General features: G+C 52.2%; 1 protein-coding gene across 1 annotated transcript in view; it reads right to left on the bottom strand.

Moving 5' to 3' along the window:
• The window catches only part of Tecpr1 (tectonin beta-propeller repeat containing 1), a 29,052-nt gene extending 5,387 nt beyond the window's left edge, over positions 1 to 23,665 (bottom strand). The window contains exons 1-19 of the mRNA XM_087903300.1: positions 23,548 to 23,665; positions 19,257 to 19,491; positions 18,951 to 19,133; positions 18,631 to 18,753; positions 17,999 to 18,124; positions 15,914 to 16,088; positions 15,725 to 15,825; positions 14,329 to 14,430; positions 11,581 to 11,726; positions 9,141 to 9,646; positions 8,144 to 8,289; positions 7,056 to 7,211; positions 6,249 to 6,398; positions 6,002 to 6,159; positions 5,327 to 5,454; positions 4,159 to 4,261; positions 1,771 to 1,867; positions 1,572 to 1,651; positions 411 to 467 (exon numbers count right to left, since the gene is read on the bottom strand). Of these exons, the coding sequence (XP_087759426.1) occupies positions 411 to 467; positions 1,572 to 1,651; positions 1,771 to 1,867; positions 4,159 to 4,261; positions 5,327 to 5,454; positions 6,002 to 6,159; positions 6,249 to 6,398; positions 7,056 to 7,211; positions 8,144 to 8,289; positions 9,141 to 9,646; positions 11,581 to 11,726; positions 14,329 to 14,430; positions 15,725 to 15,825; positions 15,914 to 16,088; positions 17,999 to 18,124; positions 18,631 to 18,753; positions 18,951 to 19,133; positions 19,257 to 19,481 (2,762 nt within the window). The 5' untranslated portion in view covers positions 19,482 to 19,491; positions 23,548 to 23,665. The remainder of the gene's footprint in view (positions 1 to 410; positions 468 to 1,571; positions 1,652 to 1,770; positions 1,868 to 4,158; positions 4,262 to 5,326; positions 5,455 to 6,001; positions 6,160 to 6,248; positions 6,399 to 7,055; positions 7,212 to 8,143; positions 8,290 to 9,140; positions 9,647 to 11,580; positions 11,727 to 14,328; positions 14,431 to 15,724; positions 15,826 to 15,913; positions 16,089 to 17,998; positions 18,125 to 18,630; positions 18,754 to 18,950; positions 19,134 to 19,256; positions 19,492 to 23,547) is intronic.
• Positions 23,666 to 23,986: the final 321 nt, after the last annotated feature.

Here is a 23,986-nt window from a genome sequence, read left to right as displayed (position 1 = left end):
CCAGCACACAGAAGCCGAGACGGAAGACCCAGACAGGACTAGGGGTGAACCACAGACTCCTGGGCTTAGGGGAGGGGTGGAGCACCCAGTGGGTAGCAATGATGGACTCCTATCTGTCCCCTGCCCTTCCTCCCAGCTCTTCCTCCAACCTATGGGCAGAGCTCAGCCAGTGACATTTCTCTTATTTGTTCTTCAGAACACACTTCAGAAAGCAGAGCGCGGGGAGCCTGGGGCATTTCCTGGGTTGACATTTACTTTGACTCTGGTTTCCTCCCTCCCTCCCTGCTTCTTTCCTGGGGCCTTAAGTCAGAGGCCAGCAGATCTGGCTCGAGAGAAACCAGTGTCCCCTTCCCTGGGCCTAGAGCAGGAAAGGGGGCCTGAACCCACTACCCTGCAGTTCTGTCTCTCACCTGGCCCAGCACCTTCTCCTGACAAAATCCTTCATGGTTTTGTACCCATGGTAAGAGCTGCAAGAGGAAGAAATGGTGCAATCACGATCACTTCGTGGAACTTTCTAGAAAGTGACACTGCACACACCCCCAACTCTAGGTCACATAAGCAGAGGAGCAGCCGGATAGTTCTCCAGCTGGCCTCAGTGTGCTGGGGCTGAAACGCAGCTTTGGGGGGTGGGGGGAGCGAGGCCTGGGCAGGGCAGCAGCGGTCCAGAGGGTGGGCTCAGCGGCTCTCAGCCTGTTCTCTCCCCAGCACTATCAGAGTGTATTTGGTCTAGCTGAGGGCTGCAGAGTCAGTCAGGGAGGCCACACTGCCGCCTGAGGGGATGACCTGGATGCTCACCCCGAGTCTGCTCAGAAGCCATCCCGCTGGGGCCTTGGCTTAGGTTCTTCTGGTTCACTGTTCTGTTTGGACATCTGCGCTGTGAGAGGCCTGAGCTAGCCTCGGAGGCTCTCAATACAGATGATCCACCAGCCCTGACTTTGTATGGGTACACGGAGGCCGGAGGACAATCTCGGCTGTCATTCACCAGGCACCTTCTACTCCCCACAACCCCGACATCTTTGAGATAGGGTAGGCTCACTAGTGAGCCCCAGGGATCCTCCTGTCTCCGCCTCCCCAGAGCTGGAATTACATGTGTGTGAGTGGGTTGTAGGGTCAAACCCAGGTCTCGTGTTGGCAAGGCAAGCCCTTTACCATCTGAGGCACCTCCCACGCCTAACAGACCACCTACGCCTTGGCATGCCTGGCTTCCCAGGATGGTGTCAGCCTCACTCCCAGGACTCCTCTGCCCCCTCAGCAGTATGTTCCCCCTCATGCTGCCCCTCCCATCACCCATCACTCAGTGCCTGGCCTATAGCTCCCCAGATTCCCCAGTGGACTCCAAGGTTCGTCTTGCCCTCCACGAGTCTCTTGGGCCTTGTCTGGTACAGCAGGGGCAAAGGCATGGGCTACAACCAGGGGTACAGGCGGCACTCCCCATGGTCCCTCTCACCCCGACCCTGAAGCAGGTGAGATAACAACATTAGGGTGGGTTCTGCTACTCAGCCAGGCTGGGGCAGAGGTTGCGTGGCAGAGGGTCCCAGCCCCAGAGGCTCAAGGCACAGGGAGATGCTTACGCAGGGAAGTCGCTGGCATACTGCCATCCTTCCTGATCGGTGCCACCGGGGACACTGAAGTCCACATACCAGTCAGAAACCTGGGGAAGAGTGAGTCAGGGTGAACGGGACACTCCCTCCCTCAAAACCCACAGCCCAGTAGAAACCTGGGTGGGGGAGGGGCAGGGCAGCAGACCCTGCACAGGGAGGCAGGACTCACCCATGTCCACTGCAGGGACGGCGGCTTCGTGCCAGCCTTGGTGCACTCCTGCAGCCCCGTGGCATCACTCCACATGTACCGGTCAGTGGGCAGACCCCTGCAGCAGGATACAGATGTAGGGTGGTGATAGAGGACTCCGAACAGCCGCTCTGCCCAGATGCTCCTGGTAAGGGGCTCATACTGCACTCCAGCTGGGGACATGGCAGAACCCCCTGAACAAGCCACCTCTAGACTCACTCACACACCAGGATGACAGACAAAACCAGAGTTGTACCAGCGCAGGGAGACTAATTGAGATCACCGTGTGTCACCACGGGGCCTGGGCCATAACAGCTGAGCCATCGACTGAGGCCATGGCTCACCGTGTGGTCTGGGAGTTGGCTCTCTTTCCCTTAGGTTATGGCCTTAATAGCTGTGCCCCAAACCACGAGATGCTGCATCCCTCAGTCAGAACCCATGGATGGGACCTTAGATGGAAATGATGGCTAATCTTTTCTGTCGGTTTCTCTGTGTAGCCGTGGCCGATGATGATTAATCTTGCTACCTTGCTTAGATGAGAGACACGAAGACAGTAATCAAAGCCCTTCTGAGCATCTCCAGTTTACTTAGGTCATGAAGGCTCTAACCTAATGTGCAGCTGGAGTCAAGATCTATTGTTTTTGTTTTGTTTTTGTTTTTGTTTTGAGACAGGGTTTCTCTGTAGCTTTGGAGCCTATCCTGGAACTAGCTCTTGTAGATCAGGCTGGCCTCGAACTCAGAGATCCGCTTGCCTCTGCCTCCTGAGTGCATGCGCCACCACCGCCTGGCTCTCTCTTCTTTCCTTCAGGTATTTTGTGATGTCATTAGAGTGAACATTAAGCTAATAAAGGCATCCTCATAAGAAGAGAAAATTTAGGGCTAGAGGGGCACATAAAGGCTCAGTCAGTGAAGAATGTGCCCTGAAAGCACAAGGAATTGAGTTGGAGCCCCAAGGCCCATGTTAAAAAGCTGGGCGGCGGCACACATTTGTAATTCCAGTTCCCGGGGACTTCAAATTTCAGGGTCCACATATCAGTCTTATAGAGACCTATTGGTGTCCCTTCATTCACAAGCTGCCTGTGCCGGCTTTGGTGTGACAATCACTAAACTGATTTTAGTTTAGTGTGTTTAGTTTAGGGTAGTTGTGTCCGCCCACTACTAGGATTTCCCAAAAGGGTTTTGGTTTGGGTTGTTTCGTGAGATAGTCTCTCACTTTATAGTCCTGGAACACACGAGGTGGCCAAAGCTGTCTTGAACTTACAAAGATCCTTCTGCCTCAGCTTCCTGAGTTCTGGACTACAAGGTGGGAGTTACTCACTGTACCCAGTCCCAAAGGTTTAGAGTAAAAATGTAAAAAAAAAAAAATGTATTTCCAGTCAGGTGTGGTGGTACATGCCTTTAATCCTAGCACTCAGGAGGCAGAGGCAGGTGAAACTGTGAGTTCGAAGCCAGCCTGGTCTACAGAGTGGGTTCCAGGACAGCCAGAGCTACACAAGAGAAACCCTGTCTTGAAAAACCAAGAAAAAGTTATGTGTGTGTATTTGTGTGTGTCTGTGTGTGAATGTGCCATGTAGTTGTGTAGGTGTGGGTGCCTCCAAAAGCCAAAAGAGAGCGTCAGGTCCCCTGGAGCTGGAGTTATATTTCGTGTAGTGAACAAACTCAGGCCTTCAGCAAGATGCACTTTCCCCCACAGAGCCATCTTTCTATAGAGACAGGGTCTGAGAAGAAAGGAAGAGTCTGCAGAAACAGTGCAGCTGGTACAAGACTTCCTTGCAAGCCTGAGGACTCAATTTCAACCCACAGAATCCATATACAAAGTTGGGCAGGGGCTGAAACGGCTCAGGGATTACGAGATCCTATTGCTCTGGCTGAGGCCCTGAGTTTAGTTCCCAGCACCCATGTTAGGAGATCACAACAGCCTGCAACTCCTGCTCCAGGGGTTCAGCACTCTTCTGGCCTCCATGGACACCTGCACTCATGTACACAAACTTGTGCGTATTTGCACATGCACGTGCACACACACGTACACACATTTAAAAGTAAAATAGATCCGAGAGAGAGGAAAAAAACAACCCTGGGTATGGTGATCTGCACTTGAATCCCCAGCACTGAGAGGTGCAGATGACACCTGAGCTTGGTGGTGTCCACATGCATATGTGCTCACACAAACATGTGCATGCTCTGCACGAAGACATGTGCACACACATGCGCACACTTACTCACACACCTAAACAAGACACACCATCTAGTGACTTCCAGGCTGGAGGCCTTGACCACAGCTCCAGGCTATGCAGAACTTTGCTACTCAGCTTTTGTGAGGGCTGTGGCCTGGGCCAGACAGTACCTTTCCCCAGCTTCCCTGCCACTCACCTGCTGGTATAGCCTGTGACAGGGTTCCAACGCTGGTTCTCATAGATGTAGACACTCTTCACGTCTGACTGTGTGTAAATGTTGCTGGTGCTGCTGGCCAGGCCTGGAGAAGACAGAAGAGGCCAGGCCACATTAGCCCTGAGGCTGCAGCCAGGGATTTCTGTCTGAAACCGGTCGGGAGGACAGATCAGAGCCAGAAAGGCTGATCTGGGTTATTTGATCTCAGAGAGACTAGCCTCGCTTGGGTTTCTATCTCCTGTGTGTTCCCAATTCCTCTGGGACTGCATAGGTTCCATGAAAGAGACCTGTGACAGGACCTCATGGTATGTCCCAGACTGGCCTTGAACACAGAGATCTGCCGGCCTCTGTTTCCCACAGCAGGGCCATAGCACACCCGGCCCCTCCATCCATAGAGACCCCGTTGCCCTATTGTCTTCCTGTCTCGTGCCAAGCAGGTTCCTGCCCAGCTCAACTTATTAGCAAAGCTACCTTGGCCCACATATACGACCTCTGTGAGTCTGGATGACCTCAAAGACAGAGCAGAGACCAGAGTCGTTCCCGCCTCAAGCTCAGGGACGTTCTTTGGCCTTTGAGGTTGGAGGTTCCTGTGGTCTTGGTGAACCACAGTTCTCCAGGGTCAGCTTGCTTCTCCACCATGGGGTGTCGGGGCTGTGGCATAGAAAACGCCTCAGAATTCTCCTTTGTCACAACTCTTCCCACCCTCAACTTGGGGACTCCAGTGGTGGGGATGACTCACTCTCCCTAAGGACTCTGGAATTTGGCACAATCGGGGAGCATGGGTTCTGGGGCTACCCCAAAGTACTCTGTGAGTTCATCTATGAAATGAGGTGCTGAGCATACTAGAGGACCTTGACAGCTGCTGTTCTAGAACCTTCAGGTTCGTCTGTTCTGCTGGTGGAGTCCCAGAGGGCATCTCAGAGGCCAGGCCTACTCTCTGGGTTCTCGGGTGCCAGAGGTTGGCCTGGGACTGCCCTCTGTGGAGGCTGGCAGCGGTAAAGGTCACATGCCAGCCAGCTGTTTAAGTGTTGGTACTGGGACAGCCGTTCTGCGCACTGGGAAGGGTAGCCAGATGGGATTAGGGGAGGTTATGGTCAAAAGGTTTGGGGAGCTGATCTTGCCAGCCTCAGGCGCTCTGGGTTACCCTCACCTTGGAAGCAACCTCCGCCATAGCCGCCTGTGTATACCCACGCTGTGTGGTCATAGCCAATGCCCCACACCACACCTCGGCTGTTGGCCTCTATAATCCGCAAGTGGCCTCCCATCTGCCGCCAGAACCTGTAAGGGTGATAAAAAGCCACTCAGCCCCATTACCCAGCGGCTCTCACTTGGCCAGATACTACAGGTCTGAGGCCTCCATGCAGTACAACAGACAACCACTTGGTTGTTTGAGTTAGAGAGGGCACGGAGTGGCAAACCAGAGACAGGGTGTCCCTAAGAGCTTGTCCCCCTCATCCCTGGGCCACACTGGCCATGGGACAGGGCTCAGTAATCTAATTCACAATGCTCCATTCTCAGAGCTGGGAAGTGGAGTTGGGGTTGGTCACAGTGTGCTAGGTGCAGCCAGGCTTAAATGTCATGGCAAAGAGCAGGGAACGTGCCATTTAATCCCCTGTGCAAGGAACAGTGTGGCCAGCTGGCTTCCAAGCCATCCTAGGGAGGCTACCTGGGGACAGCCGCCTCCAAAGCAGGAAGGTGGGTTGGTTTTCTGCAGTGGCTACCCGCTAGGGGAGCCCTTTCTAGAAACATAGAATCTGCGGCCTCGGGGTTGGGTGGAGGTGTGAGAGGCCAGGCACCGGGTTCATTCAGGGCACAGCCTACTCACATCTGGTCACAGGGTAGCAGGTGCTCACGGGCTTCCAGGTCTGGGCTGGGTTCGCTCACAAAGATGTCACCCTTGCAGGTGACCGACCAGATGGCCTGCGGGGACGGGCGTCCGTGGACCTTCCGGCTCTCACAGCAGGACAGGCTGAGCAGGGCGAGCTGGCGTGGGTACACAGCTGGTCACTGCTGGGCACGCTGAGGCCTGGGCACTCTCTTCTCATGAAGCCCTATCGGACCCCATCACTCACCCAGTCGTTCATGTCTTGCTCTGTGGCGGCAGCCAGGCGCACGGGCCACCTCTGCCGCGTCCTCTCGGGGGTGTAGAGGGCGAAGGAGTGCTTGGCTTCATTAAGCACAGGGACCAGCACGGTCACCTCATTCAGGAACACGTGCAGGTACTGTTGGGACGACGCGGTGCACGGTGAGGCTGTCACCCTCATCTAGACCTCATTCTTGGGCCCCACGACCCATTTGCTAGTGCTGAAGCTACCCTTGATGAGCAAACGCTTTGGGGCTGAGGCCGTGGCTCAGTGCAGAGACAGGTAGAACGCACAGACCAGGCATGGGGGTGCGGAAGAGCCCGTTTCCCACCCACCCCTCCTAAAACATGCTCTAAGTTGGCTGCCTGGCACACGTGAGACTAGGATTCGTCTCCTCAACCTCTGGTCTCAGCTCAGAGGCCAAGTCTGAACAAGCAGGAGACAATCATGTGACCCCAGCACCCGGGAGGGTGTCGTTGAAGGATGGCAAGTTCAAGGCCATCATGGGCTACCTGGTGACTTCCAAGCCAGACTACTTAGTTAACTTAGTGAGACTCTGTCTCAAAATACAAAGGACTAGGAAAATATATAGTGGTGTTTGGATTAAAAAAAAAAAAAAAAAAGACTGTTGTCAGAGGGGTGCTGGTTTGGCGAGGTCACATGTGCCCACACCAGGCTTTGCCAGTGAGGGCAGGTTCTGCAGTAAACGCCTCAAGGGCCTACTCCACATGCCCCTCTCTGGAAAACGGGCCCTTGATGGCCCCCCTCCCCTGACAAGTGCTTTCCACCCCGTACCTTCTTTTCCTCATGGACCATGTAATAGATGAAGAGGATGCTGTCTCGAGCCCCGTCATGCCCTGTGAACTGCTCCAGGGCCACACGGACGTCCACCCATTTGTGGGGCTTCCAGTCACACCACCACTGCAGGGACCCGGTCTTCACCCACACTGACTGTGGCACAGACAGCCGAGGGCAGGGGAGAGGTCACAGGCAGCTCTTTCCCAGAGCCCTAGAGCTAGCTAGCTATTCTAGCCCTGGGTCTCCCCATCTCCCCATGCTCTGAGTCCACCCTCCCAGCTTCTCCTCCATTAATGTCAGTGCCACAATTTGACACTAGGTGGCACCAAATACACAGTTGTCGCATCAGTCTCCCAAAGTGGACACATCCTTAGCCCACCGTCTGGATAGGGAAACTGAGGCTCAAGGAAGAGGTCACATCTGGCCAAAGTCTGAAAGGGAGTCAACACAGACCCCAAGCGTCTGGGCCAGCCTTACCCAAGACTTCTTGTGTTCTATTTAATTTCTCTTTTCCTGGCCTGACTATGGCATCCGAGATTGGGTCTCTGTTTCTGAGGTCATGGGGTTACCAAGAAGGGTGACCCTGGGATGGCACTGACTGTCTACAACTCTATCCTGATCCAATTCATCAAAATACCCCCACTGGGAGTTTAGGTTCCTGGGGGGGGGGGACAGACAAATTGACACGGTTTGCCTTCTCCTCCCTGTCCATCGCCTTCTGAGGATGCTGGCTTCCCAGGACCACAAGAAAGGTCCTTCAGGACAGGTGACTGAACCAGCAACTGGATTCCTTATCCTTGGATCTGCCTTGGGGCCTGGAAGCACTGCTGGGCATGTGGGACAAATGTCCACTCTTAACACCCCACATCGGGGCTGGCATACAGCCAAGAAGCAATCACTAAAGAGGTAGGGGCAGGTGTGGCACTGAGTGTCCATGACCCCAGCACTCGGGAGGCTGAGACAGTTGGATGACCAATGGGACATGAACCTGGGCTAAAGGATGTGTTCTAGGCTAGCACAGGGGCACAGTGAGACCCCCATCTCTAAAGACACAGAAAGAGTATGGCAGGGCCAGCTGGGCCTACCTGCTCCACAGCCTGCTCGTAGTGTCTGAAGCTCTCTAGCTCCCGCTTGGTCCTCTCCGTGAGCTGCTGGAAGATCTGTTTCCTCCAGGCAGCAGTCTGGGCAGGGGTGATGGACAGGGACAGCGTCTGCACTGAGGGGGACAGGCCTGCAAGAGGCCAGAGTCTCAGGCTGGGTGCCATCCTGCCTGCAGCTGGACGGGAGGCTAATGGGGCTCCCTGCACCCCCGTCCCTGTGATGGTCCATCTTGCCAGGACCCAGCCCCAGCCAGGGTTAACTGTGATGGGCGCACCCACCTTGAGAATGGGGTGGCACCATCCCATGAGCTGGGGCCCCAGCCTGGATAAGAAGGAGAAATAGCATCCATCCCTGTTTCTTGACTATGGAAGGACTGTGACCTCCTCCATGATGGGCTGTATTGCTGAACCATGAGCCAAAATAAACCATCCCTCCTAAGCCCTCCCTGGCAGGTGTTTTGACAAGCAGTGAGAAAGGGAACTACCACAACCCCCAAATCAGCCTTTAAAAATGTTGTTTTTCTTTCCTTCCTTCTTTCTGTGTGTGTGCTGATGGTAGAGTATCTTTTTTCAATAATTTCTCTGCCTTACTTTTTTTTTTTTTGAGACCGATCTCTCACTATCTTAGTTGCCTGGCCGGTGAGCCCCCAGCACTGGGGTTACAGGCATACACTGCCATCCCCCACTTTTATATGGGTTCTAGGGATCCAAACTCAGGTCCTCATGCTTGCACTAAGACATCTCCCTGGCTCCAATCTACCTGTTCTTGCTAGAAAGTTCCAGCTTACAATCTGTTGTGTGAGCCTTCCTCCTTGGAGCCTCGGAAGGCCAAAGACTGGCCCGATGCCTTGGTTAAGGTTGAACACGGAGGCTCCAGGCAGGTTGGTGAGCCCGCTGCAGCCCTCAGGCTAACCTATACCCCAGGCACCCACAGACACGCGCAGGGACGCTTTGGATACACCAGTCCCATGAGCCCCCTTACCTGACTGGACAGTGAACCACTTGAGCACAGAGCCTGCCTCCACTGCGCATCCACCTCCAGACACCCAGGCCCACAGGGGATGGTCATCCGCTCCATAGGGCTCCTCCATGCCCAGTGGGAAGGGCCCCAGGGAGGAGAGGCCTGTCGTCTCAGGAAAGCCTGCAGCTGGCTGGTTAGACGCCCTCTTGGGCTCCTTGAGGTCAATGTTGGTCCAGGGTAGCTCGGCTGGTGTGGAGGCTGGGCCATGGCTTTCATCAGCGCTCGAGGCCTCAGGGGCCTTCCCTTTGCTTTCAGCAGGGCAGGCGTTCTCCATGCTCTGCTCAGGGTTCCTGCTGGCCTCGGGGCCCTTGGACAAGCTCCCTTTAAGGTTCCTGGGATTGTTCAAAGATTCTTTGGGGAAAGGTTGTTCGGGGCCCTGTCTCTCAACTTCCGAGGAAGCATCTGTATCGCTGGGTGCAGACTCCGTACCACTGCCCCTCACCTCATCACCGAAGAAGCAGCCAGCACTGGGGACGAAACAGGACAAACTCACTTCCTCGTAGAAGATTTATTTCACCACTGTAACTAATTTAACTGGGTGAATCGAGTCAAGTCACAAGCCCACAGAGCTCTTGTCTACCGCCCCTGTACAGCACACATGAACGGTGCTTCCCAGGGGCTAAAGACCCCATCCTATCCCAGATCAAAGGGTTGAGACGTGTGTGTATTTACTGTTGTCTCTAGATGGTCTGGGGATGTAGATCGGCTGTCAAAGTGCTTGCCTGGAATGGGTGAAGCCCTGAGTTTGGTCTTCAGCAGCACCCCATAAAACCGGGTGCACGGCTGTCATCCCAGTTTGGGGGAGGTAGAGGTAGGAGGATCAGGAGTTTAAGGTCATCCTCCGACACACAGCCAGGCGATATTCCATGCTGCCTGGAACTCACACTGTAGCCCAGGCTATCCTTGAACGTATAGCAATCCCAAATGCTAGGGTCACAGGGATACACCACCACACTCAACCGGAGCACCTTGTTGCTTTGCTTTGTTTGGGAGACAGGGTCTCGCGAATCCCAGGGTGGGTCTCAAATTCAGTAGGTAACCATGGGTGACCTTGAACTGAGTCTCCTGCCTCCACCTTCCAAATGCTGGGATTACAGGTGTGTACCACCACACCCACCCAGTCACGTGGTGTTGAGGACTGACAAGCACTGCTCCAGCTGAGCAACGTCACCAGCTCTCTGGTATCTTTTTGATTAGGGTAAAATACATCTAAGGTTCTTTTTTTCCTCTGCTGCTCTTGTTGGTGGTATTATTGTTGTTGTTATTATTATTGTAGAAGTAAGGGTAAAACCCAGGGCTAGGAAAGTGGTCTGCGAAAGAGCTGCACCTGCAGCGCTTTCTATTTATTTATTTATTTTGGTTTTTTGAGACAGGGTTTCTCTGTGTTGCCCTGGCTGTCTGTAGACCAGGCTGCCTCCTGAGTGCTGGGACTAAAGGCACGCGCTACCATCGCCCTGCTGTACTTTTGTATTTTAAGATGACCTAGTTAAGTTACCTTTGTAGGTAATCTTGAACTCCCTCTGTCATCCAGGGAGCCCTCCTGCCTCAGCCTCTGAGTTCTGGGATTACAAGAACCGTACGACCGCACCCAGTTAAAGCTGACCTTTCTAGTTGCTGAAACAGGGCATTAGTTAGCCAAGGATGACCTTGAATGTGACCCTCCTGCCTCCACATCCCCAAGCCTGGGATTGCGGGTGTGTTCTACCACCTCTGGGCTACACTGACTACTTTAAAGTTTGTGCAACCGTTTCCATCACCTACTGTCTTGGTTCGCTCTACCTGTCAACCTGAGAAGCCCAGAATCAGTCATTTGGGAGGTGACTCTCAGCTGAAGAATTGCCCGGATCATAATGGGCTGTGGGCAAGGCTGTGGAGGAGTCTTGAGTATTAATTGATATAGGAGGGTCCAGCCCACTCTGGCCAGCACCACTCCCCAGGCAAGTGGTCCTGGGCTATTATATAGGATGTGCCTATAGGCGAGCTGGCAAGCAGCGTCCCTGCACGGCTCAGGCTGGAACTCGTCCCTAGGCTGTAACTTCTTTACTCAGAAGTAATGTTCAACGTGGCCCAGCAAACAGGCCTGCCTTTGAGTTCCTGCCTTGACTCCCTCCATGATGGATCATGGCCTGTAAGGCGAAATAGACCCTTTCCTCTACGAAACCGCTTCTGGTGACAGTGTTTTATCACAGCAATGGAGATATGATTAGGACACCTAGCGACAGAAGTTTCTCTTTTCTCTTTCCGTTTTTGTTGGAACAAAGTCTTACTATGCAGCTCAGGCTGGTCTAGAACTCACAATCCTCTGGTAAAGACTGATTCTCTTGTAGGTCATTGGCCTTGTACCCCATGGGGCCACAGTCTGTCCCACCCAACTCCTCTGCGCACTACTGCCCTGTGTCACCTGAGGAGACTGGATGAGCTGCCAGAATGTGACCGGTCACTTTCTCGGCCCACAACGATGGCCTTCCATGTCTTCCCGCTGAGCTCACTGGGGGTGACGCCCTGTCGGAAGTACACAGCTCGGTCCTCACAGCTGATCCCCCAGACCTAGAACAGATAGGGGTGCTGCTGAGAGGCAGTTGGGCACACACCTGGACCTCTTACCCTTTCTGCCAGGGTCTAGGAGTGCTCAGCAGGGCTGTAGGACAGGTATGTAGGACAGGTATGCAAATGCAGACAGGAGTCCCCTTATGGTGACATGGGGGGGGCATGCATGAGTGTTTGCCAGGGCTAGGGATGTCTGGTGGGGGTTGGTAGATGACTGAAGATATCCAGGAGACACAGAAATCCAGGCAGGAAAGGCTGGCAGGGCTGGGGGAAGGGAGGGGTCGCAGCAAATCCAGGAGAATCAGAATCCTGGCTCTGGGTTCCTAACGAGTGGGGCTATGAGATGACAAGGTCCAGAGTAGACAGAGGGGTGACAGATGCTGAGCTGGGACAGAGTCCACTCAGTGCTTTATCTTAGTTAAGACAAGTTTAATTATATGTGTTTTGTGTGTATATGTGAAGGTATGTGTGTATGTTGTATGTATATGTGTAGGTATGTATGTATTTTGTATGTATATGTGAAGGTTTGTGTGTAAGTGTAGGCATGTGTGTATTTTACGTGTATGTGTAGGTATGTGTGTATTTTGTGTGTATATGTGAAGATATGTGTGTATTTTGTGTGTGTGTATATATATATATAGGTATATGTGTATTTTGTGTGTATATGTGAAGGTATGTGTGTATTTTGTATATACACACATATATATATGTGTATGTATTTTGTGTGTATATGTGTAGGTAGGTAGGTAGGTATGTATTTTGTGTGTATATGTGAAGGTATGTGTGCGTTTTGTGTGTGTATATATATATATATATAGGTATGTGTGTATTTTGTGTGTGTATATATAAGTATGTGTGTATTTTGTGTGTGTGTGTGTATATATATATAGGTATGTGTGTATTTTGTGTGTGTGTGTATATATATATAGGGATGTGTGTATTTTGTGTGTGTGTGTATATATATATAGGGATGTGTGTATTTTGTGCGTATATGTGAAGGTATGTGCGTATTTTGTATATACATACATGTATGTGTGTGTTACTTTGTGTGTATATGTGAAGGTATGTATGTATATGTGAAGGTATGTGCTATGTGCATATGAATGCAAGGGCCCATGGAGGCCAGCAGAAGGCATTGGATCCCTTGGCTACAGGTGGTTGTGAGCTGCCCCCAAATGGGCAGGGAACAGAACTCGGGCTGCTCAGTCATCTCTCCAGTCTCTTGTTTTATTCTTTGAGACCTCACAACATAGCCCAGGCTGGGCTGGAACTTGATAGTCACCAAGGATGACCTTGAACTTTTGATCCTCCTACCTCTACCTCCCTAGTGCTGGGATTGCAGGTATGCACAACACCTGGTTTTAAGTGGTACTAGGGATGTAGTAAAGAATTACTGATTCATAAGTAAGTGTGTCCCTGAATGGGTTTGTGTGCACCACAGGAGTGCACGTGCCTGCGGAGGCCAGAAGAATGTGGTGGATCCCCAGGAACTGGAGTTACAGACAGTTGTGACCTGCCCAATGTGGGTGCTGGGAACTGAACCAGGGTCCTCTGTAAGAGTACTAAGCAAGCACTCTTAACCACTGAGCCTCTTCTCCAACCCCTCATTATCTTTTTAAAAATTATTTTTTTGTCTGGGTGGTGGTAGTGCACACCCTTAAACCCAACACTTTGGAAGCAGAGGCAGGAGGATCTCTGAATTTAGAGGCCAGCCTGGTCTACAGAGTGAGTTTCAGGACAGCCAGGGTTATACAGAGAAACACTGTCTTCCAAAAACAAAAACAAAAAAACCCATTATTTTATTGTTTGGATTTTGTTTTTATTTTTTTTCAAAGATTTATTTATTTATTATGTATACAATGTTCTGCCTGCATGTATGCCTGCAGGCCAGATGAGGACACCAAATCTCATTATAGATGGTTGTGAGTCACCACAGAGTTGCTGGGAATTGAACTTAGGACCACTGGAAGAATAGTCAGTGCTCTTAACCTCTGAGCTGTATCTCTAGCGCCCATTATTGTATTTTATGTGTCTGACAGTTTTGTCTGAATGTATGTCTGTATACCACATATGTACCTAGTGAGTGCAGAGGTCACAAGAGGTAGTTGGACCTCCTAGAACTGGAGGTAGACAGTCGTGAGCCACATGGTGCTGGGAATCAAACCCAGGTCCAGCAGAAGAGCAGCCAGTGATCTTAACTACTAAGCCATCTCTCCAGCCCCAAACTGCATTTTTTTTTTTAGGAGGAAGGAAGCATTGTCATACTGACATCCACGAGAAGAACATGGCATCACAGAGTCAAAGAGGGGAAACCCAATATTCTCATTCAGCAGTGTCCTCCTCAATGTTCCTTAAATTTACCTTCTTATATATAAGGTGCATGCCCCACCCTTCCTCACCAGCAGACTGCCCTGCAAGGTCCTAAGTGAGGTGACCCTGAGCCAAACAGAGAAGCCAGGTCTATAGAATACCAGTCTCCCGGGCCCCAGAGAACCCTGACTCCTCACTGTGCCCATCTGGGATCCTGGCTGGGGAAGAAGGGACAGTAGGGTGGTAGTGGAGAGGCTGTGCTAGGAGTCCCATGAGCCATGTGCACACCCACCTGGTCGTTCAACCCCACGTTCACCATTGTCATCTCGCCAACCATCTCGATCCAGCTGGTGCCACAGGGGTTGTGAGAGTTGACGCCCCTCCGGAACCACACCTGCAAAATCAGAAAGATGCATGTATCCCTGGAGACATTTGGAGACAGAAACTCATGTGTGTGTGTGTGTGTGTGTGTGTGTGTGTGTGTGTTCTCGAGCATGTAGTCATGTGTGCAGGGCAGAGAACAACCTCATCCATCAATTCCACAGGTGCCATCCATCTTGCTTTTTTGAGACAGGGTCTCTCACCAGCCTAGACCTTGCCAAGGAAGCTTGACCGGCTGGTCTGTAAGCTCTGGGGATCCATCTGCTCCCACCTCCAGGCACTGCAATCGCAGGCACACACCAGCATGCCCAGCACTGGGATCGCAGGCACACACCAGCACGCCCAGCACTTTTACATTGGTTCTAGGGCTGGAACTCAGGTCCTCACGATAGCAAAGCAAGTTTTTACCAACTGAGCCACCTCAGAATCCGAGGGGAGCTTTTCATTGTATTTTTACTTATTTACTCAGACAGGGGACAGAGAGGAACATGTATCATAGCTTGCACGTGGCCATCAGAAGACAGCTGTGGGGGTTGGTTCTCTCCTACCATGTGCATCTGGGGATTGAGCTCAGGTTGACGGGCTTGGTAGCAGGCGTCTTTACCCACCGACTCACCTTACTGGCTCATTCTAGAAAATCCTTCTAAAGTTGACAGGAATGGCCCCTACATATAGTTAGAATAAACCCACAATGTACAAGGCCCTAGTTTCCTTCCCCAGCACCATGACAGGCAGAGATGATAGATGGGCAGATAGATTTCACAAGAGCATATAAAATTGGCTAATTTGACTGAACCTGCCTCTGATAATGTGACAAAGGAGAAGAGAAAAACATTTAGTTGGCTGAAGTTAATTGGGTGGCATATTGGCTTCTGGTTATCTGAAATGGTTGGCCCATGGAACAATAAACATGGTTGTTTAGCATTTTAGTCCAGGGATGCGAGTGAAGGTACCATTTGATCTCTAGAATCAAATACCCTGGAGATGGGTGATGATTTCAACAGAGGGAAAAGCTCACAGCAGGGGCTGCAGGTGTGGCTCGGATCGTAGAGAAGTTGCTTGGTATGCATGAAGCCCAGAGTTTGGTCCTCAGCAGTCAGGTATGATGGTACATGTCTATAATCTGAGCAGGAGGAATGGGAGCTCAAGGCCAGCCCCTGCTACATATTAAGTTTCGTATACCATTTCAAAGGGAAAAGGCAAACTCACAGGATTTACACAATGGGTTTAGATGACCTCACAGGAACAGAAAGCCTTGGTATTAAATGGCACCATTACGTACCCCAGTTCCAGCCCCCAGCTCTTACTTTGCGGTCCTTCGTGATGGCCCAGACCACACTGACTCCCGCGGAGACGTGCATGATACCATTTTCAGACCCAGGAGGCTCCACTATGGACCAGGAACTTCCTGCCGGTTCCCAAAGAGACCCCAGGCAGCCCCGTCAGCCAAGATTCTGGACAGGAAGTGCCCCGCATCCTGTGATGGGACTGGCTACCTTTTGGGTTGTTCCTGCAGATTCCTTCTCTGACCAGGGCCTGCCCTTCCCAGAGGGTGGCCCATATAAGGTCGTGGGGTCCACAGCTGATCTGGACCACCTCCCCTGGGGTGTCCACAAGAGACCAGGAAGAGCCTTCTGGGTTCGGGTGGCTGACATCCTCTCGGTACCACACCTGGGAGAGGAGAAGAAAATATGGTATTTGAATGGCTAAACCTGCCTACCTGCACAGGCCGCACATGGGGTCTCTGACACACTCACACCCTCCCTGCATATACACACCTTGGTGAGAAAGTGCACAGCCTGGGCTGTGGCGGGACTAGAGAGGCAGACCTAGTCTCTGCTGTGAGACCGACCGTCTACAAGCAGATTCCAGTGTCAGCATGGGACGCTCAGCAGATCCCAGGCAGTCCATGACACCTGTGCCCCCTAGTGGCAAAGTGCTCCCAGGACACCTGTCACAAGCGAAGGCAGGGTCTTCGAGGTTTAAGCTTAGGGAAATCCAATGTCTAAAATGTCCACTTCTTTTCCTCTTCAACCAAAACAATGAAATTCCTCTCTCCCCATATCTCTGCCAAGGATTGTTATCCGTTACTTTCTTGATAATAGTTACCCCGACTCTGGAGAGAGGGAATCTCAAAAGTAGTTGTGTGTGTGTGTGTGTGTGTGTGTGTGTGTGCATGCATGCTATTGTTTGTGCATGATCATGCATGCATAGGGCCTACAGAAAAGGACTTGTAGCTGGGGTTGACAGCATATAATCACACTGTTGATTCAGTTCAGGTAAAGGAGGTGAGGGGAGGATGGGTCCACAGAGCCATCTTTGGACTCGGGGTTCTGACTTCTCTGGTCTTGCCAATCTACCCTTATGATGGGCTCTGCAGGACCAGCCCTGGGAAGCCCTGGCAGCTTCAGGGAACAAGCCTCTCCCTTGCGGAGCACAGGGTCCTGGGGCCACCTCTTCCGGAGCACAAGAGTGGGACTGGGTGATGCTGGCTCACAGCTGACACTCGGGAACACAAACACAGGTGTGTGGCCCCTACTCTACCTTCTCTTTGCATCCGGGTGGGAAGTCCTGAGCTAGGGCGCTCACCCTGCTTGGCCCCTCTCCACCACCCTCCAGAAGGGCTCAGAGAAAATGACTGTGCTTCCCCTAAATCTGAGAGAACATGACCCCAGCCAAAGTTAAGCCTGCTAAAAATAATCCGCTCTGACTGTTCCAAAGTCAGTGGTGACTTGTGGTTAATCTGGTTAATACAGGAGTTACTGAACAATCATAAAATAAGACCTAAAAAACTACGAGGAAGGCATCAGACCCCTACGCTTGGGACCATCTGTGTTCCCGTTGCCATCCAGGCTTGGCGTTTCTCATAAACTCTCTGAGAAAAGAAATTCTCTCTAAATATGCATCTATCCATCACTTACCAATCTGCACATCTACCATCTACCCATCCATTCATCCATCTACCCACCCATTCATTTATCCATCCATCCATCCATCCATCCACCTACCATCAATCTACCCCAATCCACACACCACACATCCAACCACCCACATCCAGCCAATCAACACTCGACCCACTCCTCATCCCCCTACTTACTTCCCATCCATTTGTCCAGCCACTAGCCTATCTATTCACTTGTCATCTATCCACCCACCCGGGAGTTTTCTGTCATCTATTCACATCTACTTACCATCCATCCATCCATCACCCCTCATCCATATACCCATCCCTATACCCGCCCTCATCCATCTAGCTACACACCATCAATCTATCCACACATCAGCCATCCACCCACCCACACATCCACAACCCTCCTGGAGACTGGAGGAAGGAGCTGGCAGGGAGCCCAGAATCCGTCCAAAGAGACAGAACTGATTACATCTGAGCTAGGACGAGTGACAGGTCCCAAGGCTTCCAGGGTATTGTGGAGTCTGGAAACTCTCTGCCCATGCAGGAAGTCCCAGTTCCAAGGACAGGAGGCAATGAGCTCTCTTCCCCACCTTGGGAAACCCCGGCACCAGTCCAGCCTGCAGCCGGCCTCCTTTGCCATGTCAAGTTGGGCACAGTGGTAGTGACTTACCTTTCCCTGCAGGGACACGGCCCACACGGACAGGCGGCCCACAGGTTCCTCTGTGATCTCCCACCCTCCCACAGAGAGGTCATTGAAGGGGTCGGGGAGTTCCTTGGGGTCATCCTTTGAGGGGATCTGAAATGAAGGGTGAGAAGCAATGGCTGTCATCACCTGGTGACCTGTACTGGGTCACCCCCTCTCTCTCCTGCCTCTCCCCCAGTCTGTCCATCCTCAGCGTGGTCCATGCTGCTTGACTCCATGAGGAAGGCAGCCACAAGCCTGCAGGCCCGTGGAGCTGGCCATGGGTACCCTCTATTCTGTCCCCTCATCAGACGCCAGACCTGAGCCACTGCTTTTGAGCTGGATCATTGGGGACAACACTAGAGCCCTGGTCAGGGAGGGAAAGCCTAAGAAAGGATAAGTTCTGTGCTAACTTTGACTCCTATATGGCCAGTTTCCAAATGAGGGGACCTGTAGGGCTACAAGGCTCCGTGGCAGCAAACAAACCAACAGCCAGGTCCTGGGGTGGGTATGGTGTCCCCTTCTGCCCTGGTTGGGGGATGAATGAAGATGCCAATCCTTGTAACCCTCCTATCAGGGACCCTATGCTCCACCGCCATGCCCCATTGAGGCAGAAAGACCTTGGCCCAGGTGTCCCGGGATTTGTATCTCCTGTACCGGATCCACTTTCGCCTCCGCACGCACGAATTCCATTTCTTGTCTTTAGTGTAGGTGGCAGGGAAGTCCATAGCGTATGTCCACCCCTGAAATACCAAGGTTCGAGCCTTATCTGGCTTGGCGGGGGAGGGGGTAGCTTCTGAGGAATGGGAAGGTGGAGAGATAAAGGGAGGGAAGGAGGGAGCAAGGTGTCCAATCCCAGCAGAGGTTGGACACCAACAGGGAGCACTGGGGAACAAGCTGAGCCCGAGAGGCATTCATGGAGGGTTCTGAGTTCACCTACCCCTTTCTCGGTGGGCTCCCCTCCAAAGTTCTCATCCACGTACCAGTCTGATTCCCATTCCCAGTGTGGCGAGGGCAGTGCTACCCCATCCAGCGGCCGATGCTGGAGCCCACTCACGTCACTCCATGACCAGCGGTCACTCGGCAGGAGCTTCTCACAGAAGCCTCCCATGGGGTTCCAACGCTGAGGCCAGGGGACACGGAGATGGTATCAGGAATGAGCCAGATGGGGGTGGACCACCTCAGCAATCACACACACACACACACACACACACACACATACACACACACACACACAGAGAACTACCTGATTCTCATAGGCCTCCTCTCGGTGGCGGATGGGTACATCACTAGAACACACGTACAAGTAGACCTGGTTGTCACAGGCAATGCCCCAGCAGCACTGGGTGGCTGCACTGACCCGCTTGAACTCCATCTGGACATCCTTGCAAAGCTCCCAGTACTGGCCAGCCGTGGACAAGGTGTACACCCTCCCGAAGAGGTCCACCGCCCACAGCACAGAGGCAGGCATGGTTGCAGCGCTGTAGGGAAGGCAGGGACAAGAGAAACAGTGTCAGTGTTATGAGTCCTGGACCAGGAACATCACGAGAACCTTGTGAGGTGGCTGTATCATGCTACAAATGGCAAGATGAGGTCCCAAGAGACAAGCAAGCAGTCACCATAGCAACCATAAGCAAAGCGTGTCTCCCAGTATAAACTCTCTTCGCCTCTTCTTTCTCATTTTAGGGATGCTCTGCCTCCTTAAATTTGAGACAGGGTCTCACGTGCCCCAGGGTTGATCTCAGATTTTCTCTGCAGCAAGAATGATCTTGACTTGTGACCCTCCTCAGTACTTCCCAAGTACTGAGGTTACAGGGGTGCCCTGCCACACACTGTTTACGGGGTAGGACCCAGCACACACAAAGAGCGGGGTTTATCCCCAGCACCCTACAGACTACATGCGGTGGCTCATCCCTGTAATCGCAACACTCAGAGAGTCGAGCTGAAGGCCCGCCTAGGCTACCCGAGACCCTGTCAAGAGAGTACTGGGAAAGTAGGTAGGGTTATTTAGGGACCTCCAGGCTTTGCCAGGCTGCTCTACTCTGCCACAGGCACGGGGGCGCTCCAGAAGGAACTGCCAGTGTGCTGAGGACTGGAGACGGAACAAATCTGAAAATAGGAGCATCTGCCTCAGGCAAGATCAGCTCCTTTGGAACCCAGTGAGCCTCACAGACAAAGGAGGATACAGGTTGCAAAGGGAGCGACAGGGATACGGAAGAGGAAGCCAGAGGCAGGCAGGGACAAGTTCTGAGGAATATCTATGACCTGAAGCAGAGAAAGACTTCAGGAAGGGGGACCTGCTTCCTAAGAACTAAATGAGGTAACACAGACAGAGAACTTACGGTAAACACTGTTCAGTACCCAGCATGACCTCTGTGATGGCCACTGATGTCACTTGATATACAACCATTAACCGCTCATCTGAGTTTTTGTTGATATGTTTGAGTCAAGGCCTCACTATATAGTCCAGATTGGCCTGTACCCCACAATCTTTCTACCTCAGCCTCCCTAGTGCTGGGATGACCGGTGTTTGCTGTCTCACCAGGTTTCAGTCTCTTGAGGAGAAAAGTCAAGCCAGAGGTGGGCAACATGGCTCAGCAGGTAAAGGCCATTTGCCACACAAGGCTGGCAATGTGAGTTTAACTTCCTGAACCCACATAAAGGCAGAAGTAGAGAACCAACTATACAAAGTTACCCTCTGACTGTAAGTATATGCACGCACGCATACACACAAAATAAAATACTAAATAAATTTAAAAAGTAATTTTTTAAAAAAGAAAGTAAAGCCGGGCGGTGGTGTGGCACACGCCTTTAATCCCAACATTCGGGAAGCAGAGGCAGGTGGATCTCTGTGAGTTTGAGGCCAGCCTGGTATACAAGAGCTAGTTCCAGGACAGGCATCAAAGCTACAGAGAAACTTTGTCTCATAAATAAATAAATAAGAAAGTAAGTTGGGCAGTGGTGTGCATGTCTTTAATTCCAGCACTCGGGATGCAGAGGCAGGTGGATTTCAGTGAGTTTGAGCCCAACCTGGGCTACAGAGAGTTCCAAGGCAGACTCCAAATCTACACAGAGAAACCCTGTCTCAAAAAACCAAAATAAATAAATAAATAAATAAATAAATAAGAGAATAAAATTCCCAGCACTTGTGAGGCAGAGGCAGGCAGATCTCTGTCAGTTTGAGGCCAGCCTGGTCTACAGAGCTAGTTCGAGGACAGACTCCAGACTCCAAAGCCACAGAGAAACCCTGTCTTGAAAAACCAAAAAAAAAAAAAAAAAGAAAGAAAGGAAGGAAGGAAGGAAGGAAGGAAGAAAAAAGAAAATAAAATTCAAGCCAGGCAAGATAGTACATTCCCATAGTTCAGCACACAAGCGGTAGAAACAGGATGAGGACTCCAAGGCCAGCCTAGGCTACACAGTAAGATTCTGTCTCAATTCCCCTACCTCCAAAAACAATTCCCAATCCAATGTATAAACAACCAATTAAGGCAAGCTGAGCCTGAAGGTTGAGCTCAAAAGGTAAAGCTGTATTTGAAACATTTTCCTTCAGATAAATGACTAAGCAGTAATTTTCTCCCAGACATAATTGAGCCTTCTGGGCGGCTAATGGAAGAACACTCGGCTGCAGAACCAGGATGGAGTGGGGGTTGTACTCATGAACTCCCTTCCGAGTGGGAACTCAGGCACCAGTCACACCGGAGCTAAAGGCCACACCGGGTAAACATCCGAGGCCAACCACAACTCGTGTCTGCCTCCACAGGATGCTCCCGCAACTTGTCACATGCCACTTCCTGTGAGATCACCATGCAACCTGGCTTGGGTCACTAGGTCACAGGACTCTTGATGTGGGTGTATGGAGGTCTTGTGATCCTGGGATCCTAAGATATCATCATTGGTTTTTGCAGAAGCGAAGGGATGGAGAGAGGGTACATCTCCCATGGAAGCAACCTCTACTTCACCACAAATCTCCGAAAGCAGCTGTAACCTGGTCCTGCAGTTATTTGGTTAACTCACCACAAAAGCCATTTGCCTCTCTGGGTTAGTTTATTCACAGATCCCTTCAGAGACCAAAAAATAGACTGCTGTGGTAGCACATTGCCACGCTCTCCGCACCTGGAAGGCTAGCCTGGCCTACATAGTGAGCCCCAAGTCTCAAAAAAACAAACACAATGAGAGCTGTGAAGATGACTTAGCTGGCCAAGTGCCTTGTAAGGAGGAAGACCTGAGTTCAACTCACATTTAAAAAAAAAAAAAGTGTGTCCTGGGGGTAGGGGAGGCGTGGTCAGCCAGGTGGCTGATTGGGTAAAGTTACTTTCTGTCAAACTGAACAACCTAATTTTGAACTCCGAGACTCACATGGTGAAAGGGGAGAACCCACACCTGCAAGTTGTCTTCCGGTTTCCACATGTGAGACATAGCAAGTGTGCATGCGCATGCACGCTCACACACACACACACACACACACACACTATTAAATAAATGTAAAATAAATTTTTAAGTGAGGCATAATGACACTTGCCTAGAATCCCAGAGCTGGAGAAATGGATCCTTGGGGCTCCCTGGCCGGTCAGCCTAGCCTAATCAGCTGCCCCAGGCTAGTGAGAAACCCTGTCTATAAAACACCAAGGTAGGTGGTGCAGGTTGACCTCTGACCTCCATTTCCACGTGTACATCCGCATAGACAAAGAGCGAGAGCGAGAGCGAGAGCGAGAGCGAGAGAGAGAGAGAGAGAGAGAGAGAGAGAGAGAACAACAGGGTAAGTAGGGGTAGATGCCCTAGAAGCCACAACACTGCACAAGGAAGCATGCACATGTTTACTTCTCCCCAACCTATCTTGGGGCTCCCTCTTTTCTACTACACCCCCACTCCTATCTGGTGTGCACTGGCAACCAAAGTTGTTTCCTGGCTACCAAATGCAGGGACTACTCCAAAGCGATTAGGATGAAAAGAGAAGACAGGAAATAGCAGAGCTTGTATGGGAGTGGGGGCCTTCCCTGGAGAATAAATAGAGAGCGCCCAGCCCCAGCGGACAGGAGGTATCCTGGCTTTTATCCAGTTCCTGCACTTGGGCGACAGGTGGGTCCCCTCACTGCCGTCAGGAGCATATGTCGGACTGTAGGGCCCTGACCATCTGCCTACATTAATCCCAGGACAAGCAGATTTGCTCGCAACAACGTCAAGAGAGACTACAGACAAGCCCCTGGACGTTCTATTTCTCTAAATCATTCAGGCTTCAGCGACCGGCTCCTTTAGATCGCTGCGGTCCTAAGGCTGCAGTGGGGGCGTGCTGTAAACCGGGTCCCGGGGCTGGCGCGTTTGGGGGTTCGAGGCAGGGATGGGGTGGTATCCTGCAGGCGTGCAGCAGAGAACACAGGTACAGTCCCTCTCCTTCTATCGATCGTCCCAGCAAACGCAGCCAATGGAGGAGGGGGAGCGGGAAACCGGAGGCTCCTCTGCTCTGAGCCGCCCCAATCTCCCCGGATAGGAGTCCCCAGGGCTCTGTCACCGATGCTTCGGGGACACCGCGCTGCACTTACCTGGGCCCACGCCCGGCGGGGCGGGTTCCTAGCGGCTGCCCCTGAACTCCCAGGCTATTGCTATCGCCTGGTCCTCCCCTGGCCTCAGGCGAGAGGGCGGGCCGGAAGCAATGGTCAGTTCAGTTCTGATTGGTCAGACTCTCAGTGACGCAACTGCCTGGGAGCCCTCGGTAGACCGCTGCGCTCAGCGGCGAGCTCACCCGCGCCGGGTCGCGCGCATGCGCACTCCCGGGGTCGCACCTGGTCCGGCCGACCGGCAGATTGCGTGCGGCGTCTGATGAGACTAGGTGCGGGTTGTTGCGTCCCCAGTCCCTCAGGACCCGGCTGCGGGAGCGGAGCAGGCCGGTGTAGATGCGAGTACCTCAGGCGAAGAGGAGGGGCGGGCCGGGAGCATGTTGGAGCGCAGAGTGAAAGGTGACCTGAGGATCGCGGGCGTGTG

Source organism: Myodes glareolus, chromosome 2 (assembly GCF_982192425.1).
Source record: "Myodes glareolus chromosome 2, mMyoGla1.1, whole genome shotgun sequence".
In the NCBI taxonomy this organism is placed as follows: Eukaryota; Metazoa; Chordata; class Mammalia; order Rodentia; family Cricetidae; genus Myodes; species Myodes glareolus.
This window is presented reverse-complemented; position numbering and strand designations above follow the sequence as displayed.